The following is an 18,442-nucleotide window of genomic DNA, read 5'->3' on the forward strand; positions in this document are numbered from 1 at the left end:
CATAGGCTTCGCTAATTGATTTTGTATTGCAAACACTGCCTCCAATCCCACCTTCTCAAACAGCTTTAGTTAGTGAGTGACTGAAGATGAGCCCAAAGCAAGAGATCACTAATGTTGAGAAGGAGCCACATTGATGTAACCCACAACTTGGGTGTGCTGACAAACCAATATTCATAGTCTGGTCACATCCAACCCACAGTCAGGAGCATTCATGGCAAACTTGTACCATACCCAAACAAGGGCCCAACCAAACCCTGTAGGTTAAGAGAGGATACAAGTAGTAATTAAATAACATGAAATCTTGCGGAAAAGGGATATAACTCTTCACCCTGAAATGTTCCATCTTGAGTGAGTGAGTTTAGTTTTACGCCGCACTCAGCAATATTCCAGCTAGTCTGTAAAGAATCGGATCTGGACCAGACAATCCAGGAATCAACAGCATGAACATCGTTCTACGCAATTGGGATATGATGACGTGTGAACCCAGTCAGCGAGCTGTTCCATCTTGAACAAGAAACTATTAATGCCCCATCACTCACTAAAAAAACACAAACTCACACTGGAATTCATAAATATATATATTTACAATAGCATGAGTCAGATGAGACTGTTCTTTATCACACACGCATATTCTCATTTTATTACAGAATATTTACATTTCTATGTGCAGTATCTTCAGTATATGTACATACCCACATGATGAGAAGTGCTGGTATCAATTAAATGATACTTAGTCTGTTATTATTTCCCCTTATTTGTGTTCATCATAATTCTTCTATGCATTTATTTTCAAGCCAGTGAAAATGGCAGATATTACCATCTGTGACAGAGGTACTGATGAAGAACATCATTTTCTCAGTTTCACTCAAAAACGAAAACAGCAATAACTGTTATTTCACATGAATATGGTTAACAAGCCATGTGCATATATTATGCCATTTACAGTTTTACAAATTATGATGTATGTAATTGATAATCTGAATAAATGTGTAAAATGTAATTTCTATAAAATGTTTCAAAGTACAAATATATATGTAACAAGTGATAAAACTGATGTACAAAACAGTGTACAATACAAGGTGTAAATTTACTGCAAAATCAGCAGAATTAGACGTCTGACACTTTACAAGAGAATTCAAATCTGTTGTTTTACAGGTTGAATTAAATCCCAAACATTTCAGTCCTCCCAAATGTAAACCTGCAAAAGTTTATCCCATATTGACAATTGCCACGCAAACATAGCTCTGAAAAAACAACAACATCCAAACTGGTTGTTTCACATCTTGCACATGTCCAAACATTACACAATGACTGGTTTCTTGCTGCCAACATTCTGATATTCTGTGTTGTACATCTTGGGTGCGGTCATAACAGACTTGGTGCCGGCATTAGGGAGGGTGAAGGGCGTGTCAACTGGGCAGTAGAAGTTCTCCCTCATCCGAACATGTGATGGACGTATGTACAAGTCTGAGTATTCAGTCTTCAAGCCCCTGGTCAGTGAAAAAGATAAACATTACATCTCTGCCTCTGTTAGTATCACCTGGGTTGGTTCTACAAAGTGATCTTATCGCTAAAATGATGGCACACACATACTTAAAGGCACAATGTCACACATTTTCAACAATATTTGGCCTATATTTTATATATAGGGGGCATATGCACTCATTTTAGCTTCCTATTGATACAATGAAAGACTTATTATCCCTTAACCTCTGACTTGCCTTTCATGGTGTGGCGTTCAAGACTTCGTGATTGGAGACAATCATTGACCATTCGCATGGCGATAGATTGAAACTTTCGACAGGCTCATGTTATGGCGGATCAGTGGCGCGTCTCTACAGTTTCCAAACAGACAACTAAGTCGATGTAACTTGCCATTTGTGGTATGTAACACCATTGAAAGACTCTCCATTACGACTTGCCTGAATTCGATAATTGAAACTTCGAAGGCTTAACAGTTTCAAACAGACAACACTTGCCATTTGTGGTATGTAAACCATTTCTCCGTGCCAACGCGGTGTTGTCGGTGTTTGCCCAACTGGTTTCAATCACTAGTGGTGCGTAGGATATTTCGTAAAGAGCGCTCCAAGGGACATAACTCTATGGGGTTTGCTTGACATAATGTTCAGCTGGTTGAGGGCGCGAGAGTCGATTTAATGCAACGTTGCATTAATTCATTCAAACTTTATAATTAAATATTATAATCAATATTGTTATACATAATTATTTTTTGAATAAATAATATGGTAGCTTCCCTGAGGGCTGATAGTTAGTATTATTGCGAGAAATGCATTCCCTTTTTTAGAGACGTGTGGTGTGACATTGTGCCTTTAATTATTGACCTCATGCCAAGATTACACAGCAGATTACACTGATGGAAACTATGCTAGTGCACTTCAAGTACAATTTGTACCATTTCCAGACTTTATCAATTGTCATTTGAATTAAACACATGCTTAACACATTTGGAAACCACTTGTTGAAGCTTTGACTCTGTGTGAATGATATACAGGTACTTACGAGTGAGGTACTGGCACCATTGCTTTGGGCTGGCGTGGGATCTTTGTAGCTGTAGGGAACATCATGGTGTCTCTCATTGGGAGGGGCTCTCGTGGTACAGAATCTTTAGGGAATGGACTGGAAGAAAAGTCAGTGTTGTGAAAATGTGTCTGTATGTCATATATTTATTTTATACATAAGTATGTTAAGCCATTTACTGATCTGTTTGTACAAATGGTGTGCATTACCCATATTTTATATGCTGCTTGGATCCAAAACTACATAAACAGTGTGATATTCCAGTATTGTTTAACAAACCCATTACTTGTTACTTCAATGTTCTACACTTATTAATGTAATTTCAGAAATTACTCAGTGTTTCTTTCCTAATTTAACAAATTATAATTCAAATGAGTGAGTTACCGGTAAGTTTAACACAGTGCTTCAACAGTATTTCAGTAATCATGTTGCAGTATGTCAGTGCACTGGAGAACTCAGTGTTTGTTGTTAGTAACAAAGGACCTTGTAAGGTAAACATAGCAGCTACAAGATAAATGGTCACTACCAGGGTGATAGTACTATATAAAAGGGTCCTTTCATATAGAATTATGACACTGGTAATGACATCATGCAACTTTCATGTTGTACTATGACACTGATACTGGCCATCTATTTAGCAATATTCCAGAATATCAATGCTACACCAGAAATGGGCTTAATTGTACTACCAAATACTGGCCAGTATCTTGAATTGTGGGGCAAAAAGATGTATGTTTTACCGATACATACACATTTGGTGCTGACAAACGAAAGTTCATAATCTGACTGAATCTTTCATTCAAACTGACAAGCAGCAACTCCTGACTTCAAAGGGACATAACTCTGCATACAAATTACAATGCCTGAGGCACTCGGGTTCTTGTTTCCCTTGATAATGCATCTATAATCTCAACCTTCATCAAAATAAAATCAAAACATAAAATAACATTTTAACAAAACCGTTTTTTTGTTTATACTGTTTTGGATGAGTATATCCATCACCAGAACTCACTTGTGTTTGAGACCATGGCCCCAGGATTTTGGCATGTCCTCACACTGCCAAGTTGTTGCTATGTCTTTCTTGGGATATTTCTTGAGCTCATCAGGTTTGAACGAACGATGATCTTTCTGAGTGGTGGATAAGTAGGGGTCAAGCAGGGACAGCACACCCTTGTCTCGGACGTAGAATGGCTTGCCCTGGAGCTTGGGATTTTGTGTAGTTGCACGGCCATACTGAAAGAGAAATTTACAAAAATAATTTAGGTGAGCTGCCTGTGTGAAGAGACTGTAGCATGACTGACAGTGTTATACTTCTGGCTATAGACAAAAGAAAGTTCTGATTGTTGAAGTAATTTTCAATCTGAAGAAAAGGACATCCAGTTATTTAATATCATGACTTCAGTAAAGGAAGGAAAAGAATTCTGGTGAGGTAATTCTGAGCATGTATAAACATTTTATTAATACTTTAATTCTAAGAACATGAGAAAACCTTGTCATCAAACCATTTGTTATTTTGTTTATTAAGCTATAGTAAGAATGCTTTATGTATAATAAACGAATGGTTATCAAAAGAACTTGATTTTATTTTCACACTGATTTGTCTACATAAACTGTTTTGGCAGCTTTTCTCTTAGTATTACAAAAGCAATGACTGTCAACTGTATTGCCCAAACACTGTTTATTTCGAACTTCAAACTTTGCTAGGAGTATCAACATTTTATTGATGAGTGGTGATATATTTGACACCAAAAACAGCAGGGTGATACTCTATTTGTCATCAAAACTTATTCTTCACATAAGACAAACCTTTGAAGGCCCCTCCTTATGATGATCTTGTAGAATAAAGTTTTGGGGTCCAGCAAAATCTTCAAAGTGGTATTTCTCCCTGATACCAGAGGCAGCACAGAACTTATCCTGGGTCTCACTCTGCTGGTTTCCCATGGTGAGGGGTCTCCGCCATCCACCCTTGCCCAGCTGAAAGATTGAGAAATAAGGTTGCTAATTTACATGCAGGACTATGAAGAATGTATATATTGACAACGAAGAACTGATGTCTAACATATCAAATACCATTCAATAATTTCATGTAACAACCTGATCAGTGACATTCATTTTAACAAACATATATTTTTCAATTACTTCAGTAGAAATAACAGTTGCTTCCATAACCTTTTTTGTAAGCATTTGTGCCGGGGCAATAAAATTTGGAAGCCATATATCACTTGTGCATATCACTTACCAAAATGGCAGAAGGTGTCCAGGTGTATAATTAATTATACATTCTCACATAACTCTATTTTCTGTTACTTAATAAATATATTCTATGAATGTGAAGTGTTCTAACCTTCTCAGCAACATCCTTGACATAATTCACTTTCCAGTGTCCTGGAGCTTTATTGTGAACAGTGTTGGCAAACATCCCTCCAGGGTATTTTCTGTCATGTGCATTTCCATAAGTTGTCTGGAATATTTGATCTCTTGTGATTTCATCTGGTTTTGCAAGGTCTGATGGTAATGGTTCTCTCAACTGTGTCTGCAAACATATAACATACTGGTACAGATATAGCAACATTAGTTTTTTGGCAGTTAATACAAAAAGACATTTTGAAATTGACAGTTAGGGAGTGGTCATTTTTAAAGGGGTTGTGGCTAGTGGGAATTAGGCCGGGATGAGAGTAGCTAGCCAATTGTCATTTATCTCAAGTAAAATCAATGCCACATCACTACTGGCACACCAGTGGAACAAGTAATGAGTTCCTGCAATCCCTGAGGTTTTCTACCAGTATTACAATATTTGGAATTGTTCGCTAGGATAGTGTGCCTTTTGCGCTTAATCTTGAAGCACTGCAGACGTTATTATTTATTATCACTTTGTCTTATAAAGTACCCTAATGCACATTTTCTATGGTATATAATAAAGATAGGAACACATTTCGTGCATCTACCCATTACGTCCATGGTATAGTCATACCATACCATCATATCTTTGGCTAATCATACAATAATTTGACCTATTTTGACAGTTGTATGATTATAAAGGGTTACCTGAAATTCAGAATTGGGAAAATAATATCCCGGCCTGTAATGATGGCCAACACCTGCGCTCGTTTCATGCCAATCTTGTCGCCTCTCACTATTCACTTCCTTGAACTCGCTCATTTTTCTGGTATATTTGTCTTCCTTCCAATGAGATAGTGTTCCGTTTACATTGACTGCTCTTTAGATACAACACAGTCGCTCCATGTACAACTCTTCCTTGGCAACGATGTAAACACGAAGGCATTGTGGGTAACCTTCGGAAAACTTCGGACAAACACGCAGGGATTACAAAGCTCTATTACAGCACGTACAACCGTCACAAAGATCTCTTATGAATTACACTGAAGTTGGTCGCTGTGTGGAGTTACGCGCCCCCAATCGTTTAAACTGGTTTTCTGACCTGAACGTTATTGTAGGAAATTCAAAAGGGGAAAGGGACCCAGTTTATTCGCATTTGGCATTCCGAGACTTAAAATATATTGTAAAAAATCCGAATGATTATAAGGTAAGTAACTCTACTTATCTAATCTTTTACCGCCGACCGCTAAAAATGTACGCAAAATGCTAGTATTTCTATTTTATACATAGCTCACCGGAATAAAATGGTCAAGTGAGTTTGGGGTATGGCAAACAGAAAACAAAGCTATAGGGCAAAAGGGCAGCACTTACTACTGACTTCTCCCCGAAGACTGGATTGACAGTAGTGAAAGCAGGTAATTGAAAGATTTAATTTAAAGCAACACACATTCCCCAAACACTTTCCAATGCTTCTGTGAGAAATATCTAACGACAGTGGTCTCATTTTTATAAATGTCTACTGCCTAAGATATCACCAATACGTGCTTCAGGTTTGTTGAAAGACACACTTTATAGTTAGTAACTGGTGGGTGCTGATATTTTGTTGGTTGGTTGGTTGGTTATTTAACGCCGCAGCAATATTCTAGCTAAGATACATAGCGTTCACTGATTATGAACAGCGTTCGTCAGTGAACGCTATGTATCTTAGCTACAATATTCTAGCTATATGGCCTCGATCTGTAAATTATTAGGTCCGGATAAAGCCCATTTATGGTGTCCCCCGCCGTAATATTGCTGGAATATTGCTAAAAGCAAGCAGCGTAAAGCCCAACTCACTCTCTCGATCACTCACTCAAGTCTGTACCAGGCATCCAGTGATCAACAGCATGAGCATCTACCTACGCAACTGGGAATCAATGTCAAGTCAGGGAGCCTGACCTCCCGATCCCGTTTGTCGCGTCTTACAAGAAGTTTGGGTTGCTGAAGATCAATTCTAACCCCGATCTTCACGGGTATGATATTTTGTTGGGATACGTAAAGTTCCACAGTACCACAACGAAACACTGAGTGTCCTTCGTGGCCATTAAATCACGAAAGTATCTTCTTGCTCCAAAACTGGAAAATGCTGGCAACACCGTGCTGCTTTAATAGCTGAACATTTCACAACACAACGTATTCGGAATATATTCGGAGCAACAGTACCTTCGCGATATTTTCCACAGAATCAAATATACTCAAAGGCAAAAGTTATTGTGATTGGCTTGAAGTTAGATATGTGAATTAACAACATTTATTTTTATGAGACGTTTTGAATATTGCAAGAAAATAATTTCCACAATAGGACTACAAATGGCACATTTTAAACTTTTCTGGAGGACACATGCTAATGAGGTCACAGTGAGAGAACGGTCAAAATTAAATTCACAGTCAATAACCTGTATGTCCTCAATGACCGTGGAAGCATGTTTGACACATGCGCCTCATAGAGCCAATCAAACGTCGCAAGAAGTCTTGTGGAATGGCATTTCGTATCTGTGGAAGCACCTGGCAGAGTTCCGAGAGTGACTGGGGGATTTGACCAAGGTCTCAAGCAAAGGTATACGCCCAGCACTCGTTATCCCACCCCAAAGCATCACTCCACCGCCACAAACGGTCGGCCTCAAGGACACATTTCCTAACAACGCTCACCAAGTCGCCATCTGCGCTGTGCAAGAGTGAGTGAGTTTAGTTCTACGCCGCACTCAGCAATATTCCATCTATACTCATGGTAAAAAGTTAAGCAACACCTGTTAACTATGATGAATAACTGACGAAATGTGTTTTGTTGAGCCAAACAATTGTTACTGAAATGTAGCACCATCAATAACTCTCCACGAAACATGCACAATGTTCACGATCATGCACGAGATTTCCATGTGTTTGCATCACGTGGGAGCCAACGTCATTAACATGGTTTTGTCACTTGTAATTTGAAATTGAAACTGATATTCAGAAACATCAGAATGGCCCAGCTGTTAGATGGAAAATTGTTGGCATGCGTGATGCTGGTATGCCCTTACGTCAAATTGGAGTTGCTGTTAACCTCCATTACAGTGTAATGAGCAGACTACTTTCAAAGTACAGAAATACTGGTGATGTTGAGGATAGACCCAGATCTGGTCGTCCGAGGAAGACCACTGCCAGGGGAGACCGTTATCTACTGGGCTTGGCTCGAAGAAATTCCTTTCAAATCAACTCAACTCAACTCAACAATGGCAACAAGTGACTGGTGGAACTCGGGAAACGGTGAACAAACGTCTCGTTTCCGGTGGTTTGAGGGCAAGACGGCTCCTCAAGCGTCCTCGTTTACTCCCTCACCACAAGCAAGCTCGTTTGGAATGGGCCCGTCAACGACGTCGTTGGAACCTGCAAAGATGGCGTCGTATCATATGGACGGACGAATCCCATTTCAATCTTCACGTTGCTGATGGTCGCTTGCGCGTCATAAGGACTGTTGGAGACAGATTGAACCCCAGATGTGTTCTGCCAACTGTTGTTGGTGGTGGGGGATCTGTAATGGTTTGGGCTGGCTTCACGTATGACCATAAAGTTGACATCAAAGTTGTTCAGGGATCAATGACAGGTCAAAAGTACCTCAATGACGTCATTAACAATACAATTATGTCTTCATTCATGCCAGTCCAAACAGACACTGAATCCTCCAAGACGACAATGCACGTCCTCACCGCACAGGCATTGTACAGGACGCCAAAAATCAGCTTGGAATTGAATCTTTGGAATGGCCCAGTGTCAGTCCAGACCTCAACCCCATAGAACATGTTTGTGATGAGATTGGCCGCAATATTACCAGACGTGACAATCCTGTTGACAACTTGAATCAGCTCAGAAACGTCATAGTCCATTAATGGAACAATTTGCCAATGCAATCTCTTAAAAGGTTCGTTCGGTCAATGTCCAACAGGTGTGCATCTGTCATCAAACACAGAGGAGGATACACTGAATACTGATTGCTTCCTGTACTCTTAAACAGTGCTCGAGACAGTCAACTGTTTGTTCCTTGCACCATTTCTCTTTATTCCTTTCAAACGTAAATCTTTCCTTCACATCGATTCCAAACATGTACAGTGATGAAATTTGTTGTTTTTCACTTACATTTTGTTGTGCTCTCAATAAACACAATCACGTTAGTAAATGTTGTCTTTTGTCTCATACTTCGGTTTCATTGTCATTTCCTTCGTGTAGGATACAAAAACCAAGCATGCCAAAAGTCTCCACCCAGCTACAATAAATACTATTTGTGTCATCATTTATCAAAATATGGGTGTTGCTTAACTTTTTACCATGAGTATATATGGCGGCGGTGTGTAAATAATCGAGTCTGGACCAGACAATCCAGTGGTCAACAGCATGAGCATCGATCTGCGCAATTGGGAAGCGATGCGCTGTGCTAGAGGAGTCTGGACGAGAAGAGAACATGTCTCCACTCAGGTGCTCCCCAACGCAGATCTCGGCACTACTACAGTTGTAGGCGTTGGTGACGTAATGTCAACATTTGTCGTCTGGACTTCTTGTATCCCGTGTGCAACCAGACGCCGGCGATTGGTCCTTCGCGACATCCTGTTGACACCAGGAACTGTTCGGGCTGACAGTATGGCTGGGTTGAATCTTTGGTGCAAATGGGTGGTTCGAATCCAACGATCGTTGCGTGGCGTGGTTACAGTTGGACGGCCACTTTGGGGACGGTTTGCAACGACGGCCGTTTGTTGGTAACGTCTCCACAAGCGGCATATTGTGTTCATGTGCACGTTAAACTGTTGTGAAACGTTGCGCTGGGATTATCCGGTTTCAAGCATTCTAATGGCTCTCCATCCTTACTTTTCAGTTGGCCGTGGCATAGAGAAATGCAAGCAGATTCTTCCAAATCTGTGTTTTTCGGACCCATCGACGTTTAAACAATAACAATGGTTCGAGGTTTAGAGACACACTTTTTAAAGGGCATGTTTTGTATTTTACTTCTTGAAAGCACGACAAACGCATACAAAACAAAGACTAGCGACAGGGCCCTGTTTGGGTTATGGATTAAGTGTATTATAAAGAATATTAAAATGCGTTATAAACATTTTCTCCTTTATATAAAGAAATGTGTTGATCACACTAGTGAGTGAGTGAGTTAAGTTTTACGCCGTACTCAGCAATATTCCAGCTATATGGCGGCGGTCTGTAAATAATCACATCTGGACCAGACAATCCAGTGATCAACAGCATGAGCACGATCTACGCTATTGGGATACATGACGTGTCAACCAAGTCAGCGAGCTTGATCACAAGAAATTTTGCCTTTGAGTATATAATAACCATACTGGTATAGATGGTGGGATCGGATAAGAGATTCTCCCTGATCATGCGACCAACATTTTGGTCAGCTCCTAACTCGTGGCTGGGGGTTAAAAGAGGTGAAAAGTATAGGACCGGGATCATCTTGGGCTTTCTCCTGTGTTCAGACTGTCGTAAAACACAGCTCACTCACTTGAACTCTTCACGTGGTCAAAATCACGACAAGCGTCAAAACTCCCCTTTTTGTTGTATCAAGCACGTGTTGTAATCAGTCAACGTGTTTGACAGAAAGAACCATACAAGTTGAACTAAAAGAAAACACAGTATGGTCGTACCACCATCATCGATCAGAAATGTATGTGTGTGTGTGTTGTTGTTGTTGTTGTTGTTTGTTCTGTTTTGTTTGGCTTTTTCTTTTTTTCCCCTTTTTACTGTTGTTATTCCTTCGTTTGGGGGTTTATTCTTTTTTGGGGTTGGTGGCAAGCTTGTATTTAATCTTTAAAATAATACATTGTCTTCGAAACCAAAAACTGTAAGGAAAAAATACTGCTCACCATATATTATATACTAGCCACATAAAGAAACTGTGCATTGTCAAAATATTATCCCAGTTGATAAGTACGATAACAATGTCAAAGGTACATATAAACTTTAATGGAGGGATCATGAGACCATAACAAGTCGGGAGAATTTCAATTGAAAAGTCAATCACAATGACGTCCCGAATCCACAAGCGGGACAGGGGTCAAACGACCATGTCACAAGCTCAATAACGGGTATGTCCACCATCGGCATTGAGAACAGCAGTGCATCGACGACGCATAGAGCCTATCAAACGTGCAAGGAAGGCTTGTGGGATGTCACGCCAGATTCTCTCAAGTTCTGTTGCAAGGTCAAGGACGTTATCTGGCGGATGAGGAAGACGGCGTAGACGTCGATCCATCTCGTCCCAAACATACTCTATCGGGGAGAGATCCGGTGAATTTGCAGACTAAGGCAGTAAGTCAACGTTGTGGTGTTGCAAGAAATCCATAGCAACCCTTGCCGTATGAGGGCGGGCATTGTCCTGTTGGAATGATAACCCAGGGCCATGTCGTTGCAGAAAAGGAATTGCCACAGGTCGAAGAATCTGATCCCTGTAGCCCACACCAGTTAAGTTGCCCTGAACAATCACCAAAGGAGTTCTTTGGCGTGCTGTTATTCCACCCCAAATCATCACGGAACCACCACCAAAGCGATTCCTCTCCAAGACACAGGCCTGTGCATAACGTTCTCCCACGCGTCTATAGGCACGTTGACGTCCATCACTATGGGAAATGTTAAACCTGGACTCATCTGTAAAAACAACATTTCTCAAACCAAAACAAGGGTCTGCGGACATGATTTCGGCACCACATTCGGCGAGCTTGTCGATGACGTTGTGTCTGGATAGGCCGTATGGCGGGACGTCGTGGTCTGATCCCGTGATGACGTAAACGTTGTCGAACTGTGTTGGGGTGGATACGGCGAAGTCCTGGGATGGTTCGGGCAGTCATCACTGTAGTCTGAAACCTGTGGCGAAGATGGGTCACCCTTATCCATCTGTTCTGTCTTGGCGTTGTTACACGTGGGCGTTAGGAACGTGGCCGATCGATGACGTCATTTGTGTTCTGGAAGCGTCTCACCAGTGCAGAAATGGTGTTCCGGTGGCAGTGGAAATGTGCAGCCACTTGTCGTTGAGACATTCCCCCACGGACCATCCCAATGGCCTAATGACGTTGTACAGACGTGAGCCTTGGCATGCTATGTGTTTCAATAGCCGTTTAATATTTTGAACGATCGCAAGGGCAGGGGTTGAGCTTTCCAAAGTGACAGTATTGTTTGGCATTCATTTGCTCTGTTTCTCTTTCCCGGAATGCACGTGCAACAACGTATTGCACGTCTCAAGGACGAACCCACTGACGTCACGGAACGTGGCACGTTCATGCATGTTGGATACACGTCACTAATCTCTGAATTTAAATCCTTATGTGTCTACACAGGTTTGATAAATGTAGATTTTAAATTTTTGTATGCAGCTTCTTTATGTGCCTAGTATATAACCAGAATATATAAAATGTATGTGCGCGCACCCACACGAACGCACAGGTCTCAAAGTCTTGGTGTAATTTCTTTTTAACATTTTTTCAACATTAGACCCATATAAAATATGTACTTCGCACGAAAGCAATAACCAGTACTCCCTGATAACGCAGCGGTGGGGTAGCCTAGTGGTTAAAGGGTTGGCTCGTCACGCCGAAGACCCGGGTTCGATTCCCCACATGGGTACAATGTGTGAAGCCCATTTCTGGTGTCCCCCGTCGTGAAATTGACAGACAGACAGACAGAATTTATTCAATTTTTAAGGCCTCAGGCCCATACAACATACATAAGAGTTTGGGTAAAGATTTATGCATGCACAATAACAGTTACATTGAAAAATATTAATAATGCGGTGTTAATTGTGTAGCTTTAAGACATTACTGAGATATTTTCCGATTTGTTTAATAGTCTTTATGTTTTCGGTAGACATCAGGTTTATGAAGTGGTTGAGTGTCGGTGGATAGCTGTTATGAGGGAAGCAGAGTTGTCGTTCTTGGCTGTACTTGTCACAGACCATCATTACATGATATTCATCCTCAATAAGAGATATATTATTAGTATAGCAATAGGTGCACAGTCTTTCTTCACGTGGGGTATTGGAGTGTCGCCCAGTTTCTATGGCTAGTCTGAAGTTGTTGCATCTAAATCTTGCAATGGCTATTTTATAATATAATGGTATTTCAGGTGAAAGCAGATATTTTTCAGCATTCAGTAGTGACTTGTACTGTGAGTAATAATTGCATTTGGAAGATTCTGAAAGAGATAAGTGCCAGTTCTGAGTCAGACAGTCTTGTAATCTTTGTTTAAAACTATATATAAAAGCTTTTGTATCCCCAATGTCCTGGCTTATCCACACAAAGCCAAATCCATATTGAAAGAGTAGAGCCCTGATGTGAGTAGCCCATGTCATCTTCCCACAATCATCCAAGGACTTGAGCATGAGATATGCTTGCTGTGGTTGTCTGGTACTCTCCATATGAATAAGCCTGCACCAGTAGCTGACTACTCTACACATGTAGTAATACTGCAGTGGGGTTCTGCCACACTCACCCAGAACCATGTTGTTATTAGTGTTCTTGTTCAGCCTCAGATATTTTCTACAGAATTTGAATTGAACCTGTTCAATGACTTTACAATAGTTAGATCCCCATATTTCCGCACCATAGCATAATATAGGAGTTATCATACTATCAAATATTCTAAACAGTTCCTTTAAGTCTACATATCCAAAAGTTTGCTGAAATCTGTTGAGTGAAAATAGAGCTTTAGTGGCTTGTGCTGCTTGGCATAGCTGAGTTTTTGTCCATGATAATTTCGGTGTGAACAATGTTCCAAGATATTTATAAACATTTACAGTTTTGATTTGTTGACCTTTGAAATACCACTTTTCATAGTTTCTGAGAGGGCCTCCTTTCCTGAAAACAATTATCTTTGTCTTGTTCAGGTTTAACTTCATTCCTGTGGCATCACAAAATTCTTCAACTACATTTATTTTTTTTCTGTAACTGATTGGCAGAATCTGAAACAGCTGAAACATCATCTGCATACATGAGGCCAACAATATCTGGAGAGTCAGTTCTTAAGAATATACCTCTTCCACCAGTTTCTTCCATTCTTGTAATAAGCTGATTAATGAAGATTATGAATATCTGTGGGCTTACTATACATCCTTGTCGGGTTCCAACATTGCAATTAAAATAATTTGAAAGACCGTGGTCAGTCCTGATGCAAGCCGATAGGTTAGAATACATTGATACAATAAAGTTAAAAAAATCACCCTTAATTCCAATTTGTTGAAGACTTCGGAACAGGACATCATGGTTTACACAGTCAAATGCCTTGGAGAAATCGATAAAGAGGCAGTAAAGTCTACCTCTCTTCTTCACAAGATATTTCTGAATCATGGCTTGCAGTGTAAATATATGATCTATGGTGGAATATGTAGGCCTAAATCCAGCTTGAGACTCAGATATAATGTTATTGTCATCACACCACTGTTTGAGCCTGTTATTTATCACACTTGTCAGAACTTTGCACAATGAATCAATGAGAGATATTCCCCTATAGTTATTGGGGTCAGTTAGACTTCCAGATTTATGGAGAGGACATATAACACTCTTTCCCCAGGCTGGTGGAAATGACTTGTTAGTAAACATTTTATTGAATAGTTTTGTCAGCATTGGTGTTATATAATCTCTTGTTGATATGAAGAATTCATTCACTATTCCATCAGGTCCAGGTGATTTATTGTGTTTCAGATTCTTAATACATTTATGGATCTCATCCTCTGTAAAAGGTCTGTTCAAATCTTCATTACATATTTCACAGGGTTCCCATGAAACATCTGACTGTTCATTGTGAGTGTTAGCAATATTTTCAGGTATGTAAATGTTCAATAAATCATGAAAATGATCAAACCACTGTTTTGTAGGAATATGTTGAGTTGTAGTGTTTACACTCTTATGTTTCTTCAATAATTTCCAGAATTGCTTTGGCTTAGATTTTGCTTCTGAAAGTAAATTTCTCTGCTTCTCAAAATAACCTGATTTTTGTTTGCATATAACTGTTTAAACTGTTTCCTTTTCATTCTGTAGATGTTGATATCATGTCCACAGTCTCTGATTTCCTTAATGCTGCATATTTCAGGTGTTTAAGGTGTTCTAGGTCCTCATCCCACCAGGGGCTGCTGCTTATCAGTGAATGAATATTTCTTGTATAGCTTAACACAATCATTACCCGGCTCTGTGATAGAGATTAACAATATTCTCAATTGCATCATCAACATTTGAGTCTATTAATGAGAAGATTTGATCACATTTTTCAAGAAAGGCCTCTTGAAATTTCTTGAGAAAAAAAGTGCACTGTTTTCTTCACACCAAGTAAATTTCAACCATTTCTCAACTGGCACGCCTTGATTTTTAGGCAGAAATTGATCATTGAGAGGCGGATTGTCGGTTGCCTTTGAGGTTTCATCACGCTCATTGAAGTTGAGAGTACAACACAAAGGGAAGTGACATGAATCATCTCTATCAAGAACCTCAAAATGGCTTATATGTGGGAAAAGATCAGTGGATGCTAACATATAATCCACAATGCTTGATCCATTATGTTTGACACATGTGAAGTTACCATCAATATCACCAGATAAGCGACCATTTAGGGTGTGAATACCAAATATTGAGCATAGTTCAGCAAGTTTTCTTCCATAATTGTTATATTTATCATTATCTCTGGTACATCTTGGTAGGTCAAAGTTATCACTAGGATAGTCATCACTGTTTTCTTGTATGTAAGCAAGGTTATCATGAGGTATGTAATCGAGAAAGTTGCTCATTCTAGCATTAAGATCTCCAGATAAAAGATAGTGATGGTCATTATGTGAGCTCACAATTGTTTCAAGATACATAGCTAAGCGATCCATACCATCGTAGTCCAATGCCTGGAAGACAGGCGAATTTTCAGGTGAAATGTAGGTGAAGATTAGAATGGTATCTTTTATAAAACCAAGTTCTGTTGTTCTAAAGAGAAGCACGATCGTATCCCTCGAATGAACTAAACAAGCTTTGATAATGTTACTTTCCACTAGCCATTCATGTACAAACACTGTGACACCCCGCTATATCTACCAAGAGTTTTAGCCTTGGGTCTAACACAGTTATATGATCTAAAACCGGAGAAAGTTTTCAAAATCTTGTTCACTTCTCACAAAGGATTCACAAAAGGCAATGATGTGAAATAATGGAGCAATACAGTTTAAGACCAGTACATTCAGAAGAACTTACATATTTATATAGTCCCTCTATATTCCAGGATAGGATACTTACGACCACGATTGGCGACCATCTTTTCATTCGCGTTCTTTGTTTACATGTGGAGTGCTCTCCCTTGGATTAGTGTTACTTCGGGTCCAGATGTAAACAAACTCACGTGGTTATCTCCTGTCATCACGTTGCTCCAAGATCGACCGCTAGCTTGGCTAATGCCTTGTCGATCTGATATGCACACATTCTCGCCTTTAATCCTATCGAAGCATAAACGCGTTGCCGTCGACATAGAGCTTGTCATGTCGGATCTTTGGGGATTTTCCAGCTTGTAGAGCCTCCGTGAATATTTTACTGAGTGAGCGCCTGGCTTCTCTCACTCGCTTTGTTAGATCCTCGGTGACACGGATCCGTTGGCTATCTTCATTTCGATTTCCTCTTGCAGCTTGTAGTATGTTGTTTCTATCTTTTGTTAGTACAAAATTCGCAATGACAGGCGAAGTTAGTCTTTCCACTTCGCAGTCGATGCGCCCGAAGTTATCAGCACATTTTCGTGTCTGTCATGTGAAGCATGGTTTTCATGAAGTCAATGTACTTTTTCTTCTGTTTGGTCCCAGGTTTCACCCTTTTCCTCCGGTATACCGTGAAACAACAAGTTGTTACGCCTGGAGCGAGATTCATAGTCATCTAGACGATCATGAAGGTTGTTGTTTTCGACACGTAGCAGCGCTGATTTCAGTGTTCATATCCGGCGCCATATTGTTTACCTTCTGATCTAGGTCACTAAATTTGTCATTTACTTCCTTTATATCAGCTTTTAGTCCAACTAGAACGTTCATTAAGTCGTCATTCGTGTATTTACATTGTTGTGAAGTTCCACTGCCACTGGCTTCCACTGATAAAGTTGACTGTCGTGTATAGGGTCCCGGATTTGACTCGACATCGCCGCTCACCACTAACAGGGTGAGCGTTAGTAATGTAAGTCTCAAGATCAAACAAACACTTCGTTTTTCCAGTGAAATGCCACGTACAGATGTGTGACACTTACACGGTTGCACAAAACATCCGATTTTAAGCCTGTATTGTTGTAAACTTATGCCCATTGCGGAGCAGTGGTAAACACGTCTACACTCATGAATTACCCAGCATGCATGAAATTGCTGGAATATTGATCACTCACTCACTCACTCCTGTTGATAATGCTGACCACTGACTGTAATAGGTACTGAAATGAGATCCACCGAGCAGTCTTGCGAAACACATCCGCGCATCTTCAGTGAGCCACCACCAATGGATTCAGCTGCATGGATCATCTATTGGTGATGTCTCCCCATACGTGGTCACGGCTACTGGTGATGTGTAGAAGACAGCGACTTTCATCAGACCAATGAACCCCACCATGTCCTCAAGCTCCGGTTTTCTCGGCCGAGATACTGTACCGGAATATACCGGTTTAACGGTTTACCATTAACATTGCAGTCCTACTAATTTGGATCTTCACGGGATGAGTATATGGTTATGATTAGGCGATTAAGTGGCAACAGAGATGGGTCTCTGGTGGCAATTAGTGTTTCTGGTTTCATGGGTTGACTCATCAGTCAACATACTTTGAAGTACCATCTTTGATCACTTTGGAATAACAGAAAGGCATACACACGTCAACTTAGGTGGGCATTCTTGTTTACCGACTCCTCTTCAGTGAGCCTGATTACCTAGTCATATTCGTCGCCTCCAAGGGCTAACCCGAATCTTCACTCGAAACTGCCAATAATATATAGCGCTGTTATATGACATAAGTTTAGGCGCCCGGCTCTGATATATTTATAAGTATGACCCATATATATAAGATACATAGGCGCCTGGTTCTGATATATTTATAAGTATTACCTATATATATAAGATATAAGATCATATATAGGTCATACTTATAAATAGATCAGAGCCGGGCGCCTATGCATTAACTCAAATAATATTAAACACTTTAATCATTTACAACATAATCAAAGGCACCTGGTCACCTGATGTATGCACCAATCTACAGCTAGCACTGTCTTCAGACGACCGAATTGAATATGAAATAATATGAAACATATAAAATAACAGTGGCCAACTAATTCCCATGTAAAGGCAATTATTTTGAGTCAACGGAAAACCTGAAGCTCCAAGTTTTGACTGAACTGCGAGAGAACAAATATATCAACAAATATTGTCATTGTTTTTTTTAAATACTCTGAAAAATAATCATTTTAGAGGATATGGTAAATTAGGTCTAGAACATTGAAGCTCTATGTTTACTGGCCAAATCTGTCAGCTGCACAATGAGTAATTATGTCAACTCCATAAACAATACA

The 18,442-nt window shown here is 40.0% G+C and overlaps 1 protein-coding gene across 1 annotated transcript; it reads right to left on the reverse strand.

Moving 5' to 3' along the window:
• Nucleotides 1-563: 563 nt before the first annotated feature.
• Nucleotides 564-5,806, reverse strand: LOC124281845. The gene is made up of 6 exons (XM_046717848.1): nucleotides 5,584-5,806; nucleotides 4,883-5,071; nucleotides 4,345-4,512; nucleotides 3,551-3,771; nucleotides 2,521-2,637; nucleotides 564-1,490 (listed from the first exon to the last, which is right to left on the reverse strand). The coding sequence occupies exons 1-6, from the start codon at nucleotides 5,695-5,697 to the stop codon at nucleotides 1,301-1,303; spliced, it is 999 nt and encodes a 332-aa protein (XP_046573804.1). The 5' UTR covers nucleotides 5,698-5,806; the 3' UTR covers nucleotides 564-1,300.
• Between the last annotated feature and the right edge of the window lie 12,636 nt (nucleotides 5,807-18,442).

The sequence above is a fragment of the Haliotis rubra genome, unplaced genomic scaffold (genome assembly GCF_003918875.1).
Source record: "Haliotis rubra isolate DU_JTF1 unplaced genomic scaffold, ASM391887v1 Scf29, whole genome shotgun sequence".
NCBI classification, from domain to species: Eukaryota; Metazoa; Mollusca; class Gastropoda; order Lepetellida; family Haliotidae; genus Haliotis; species Haliotis rubra.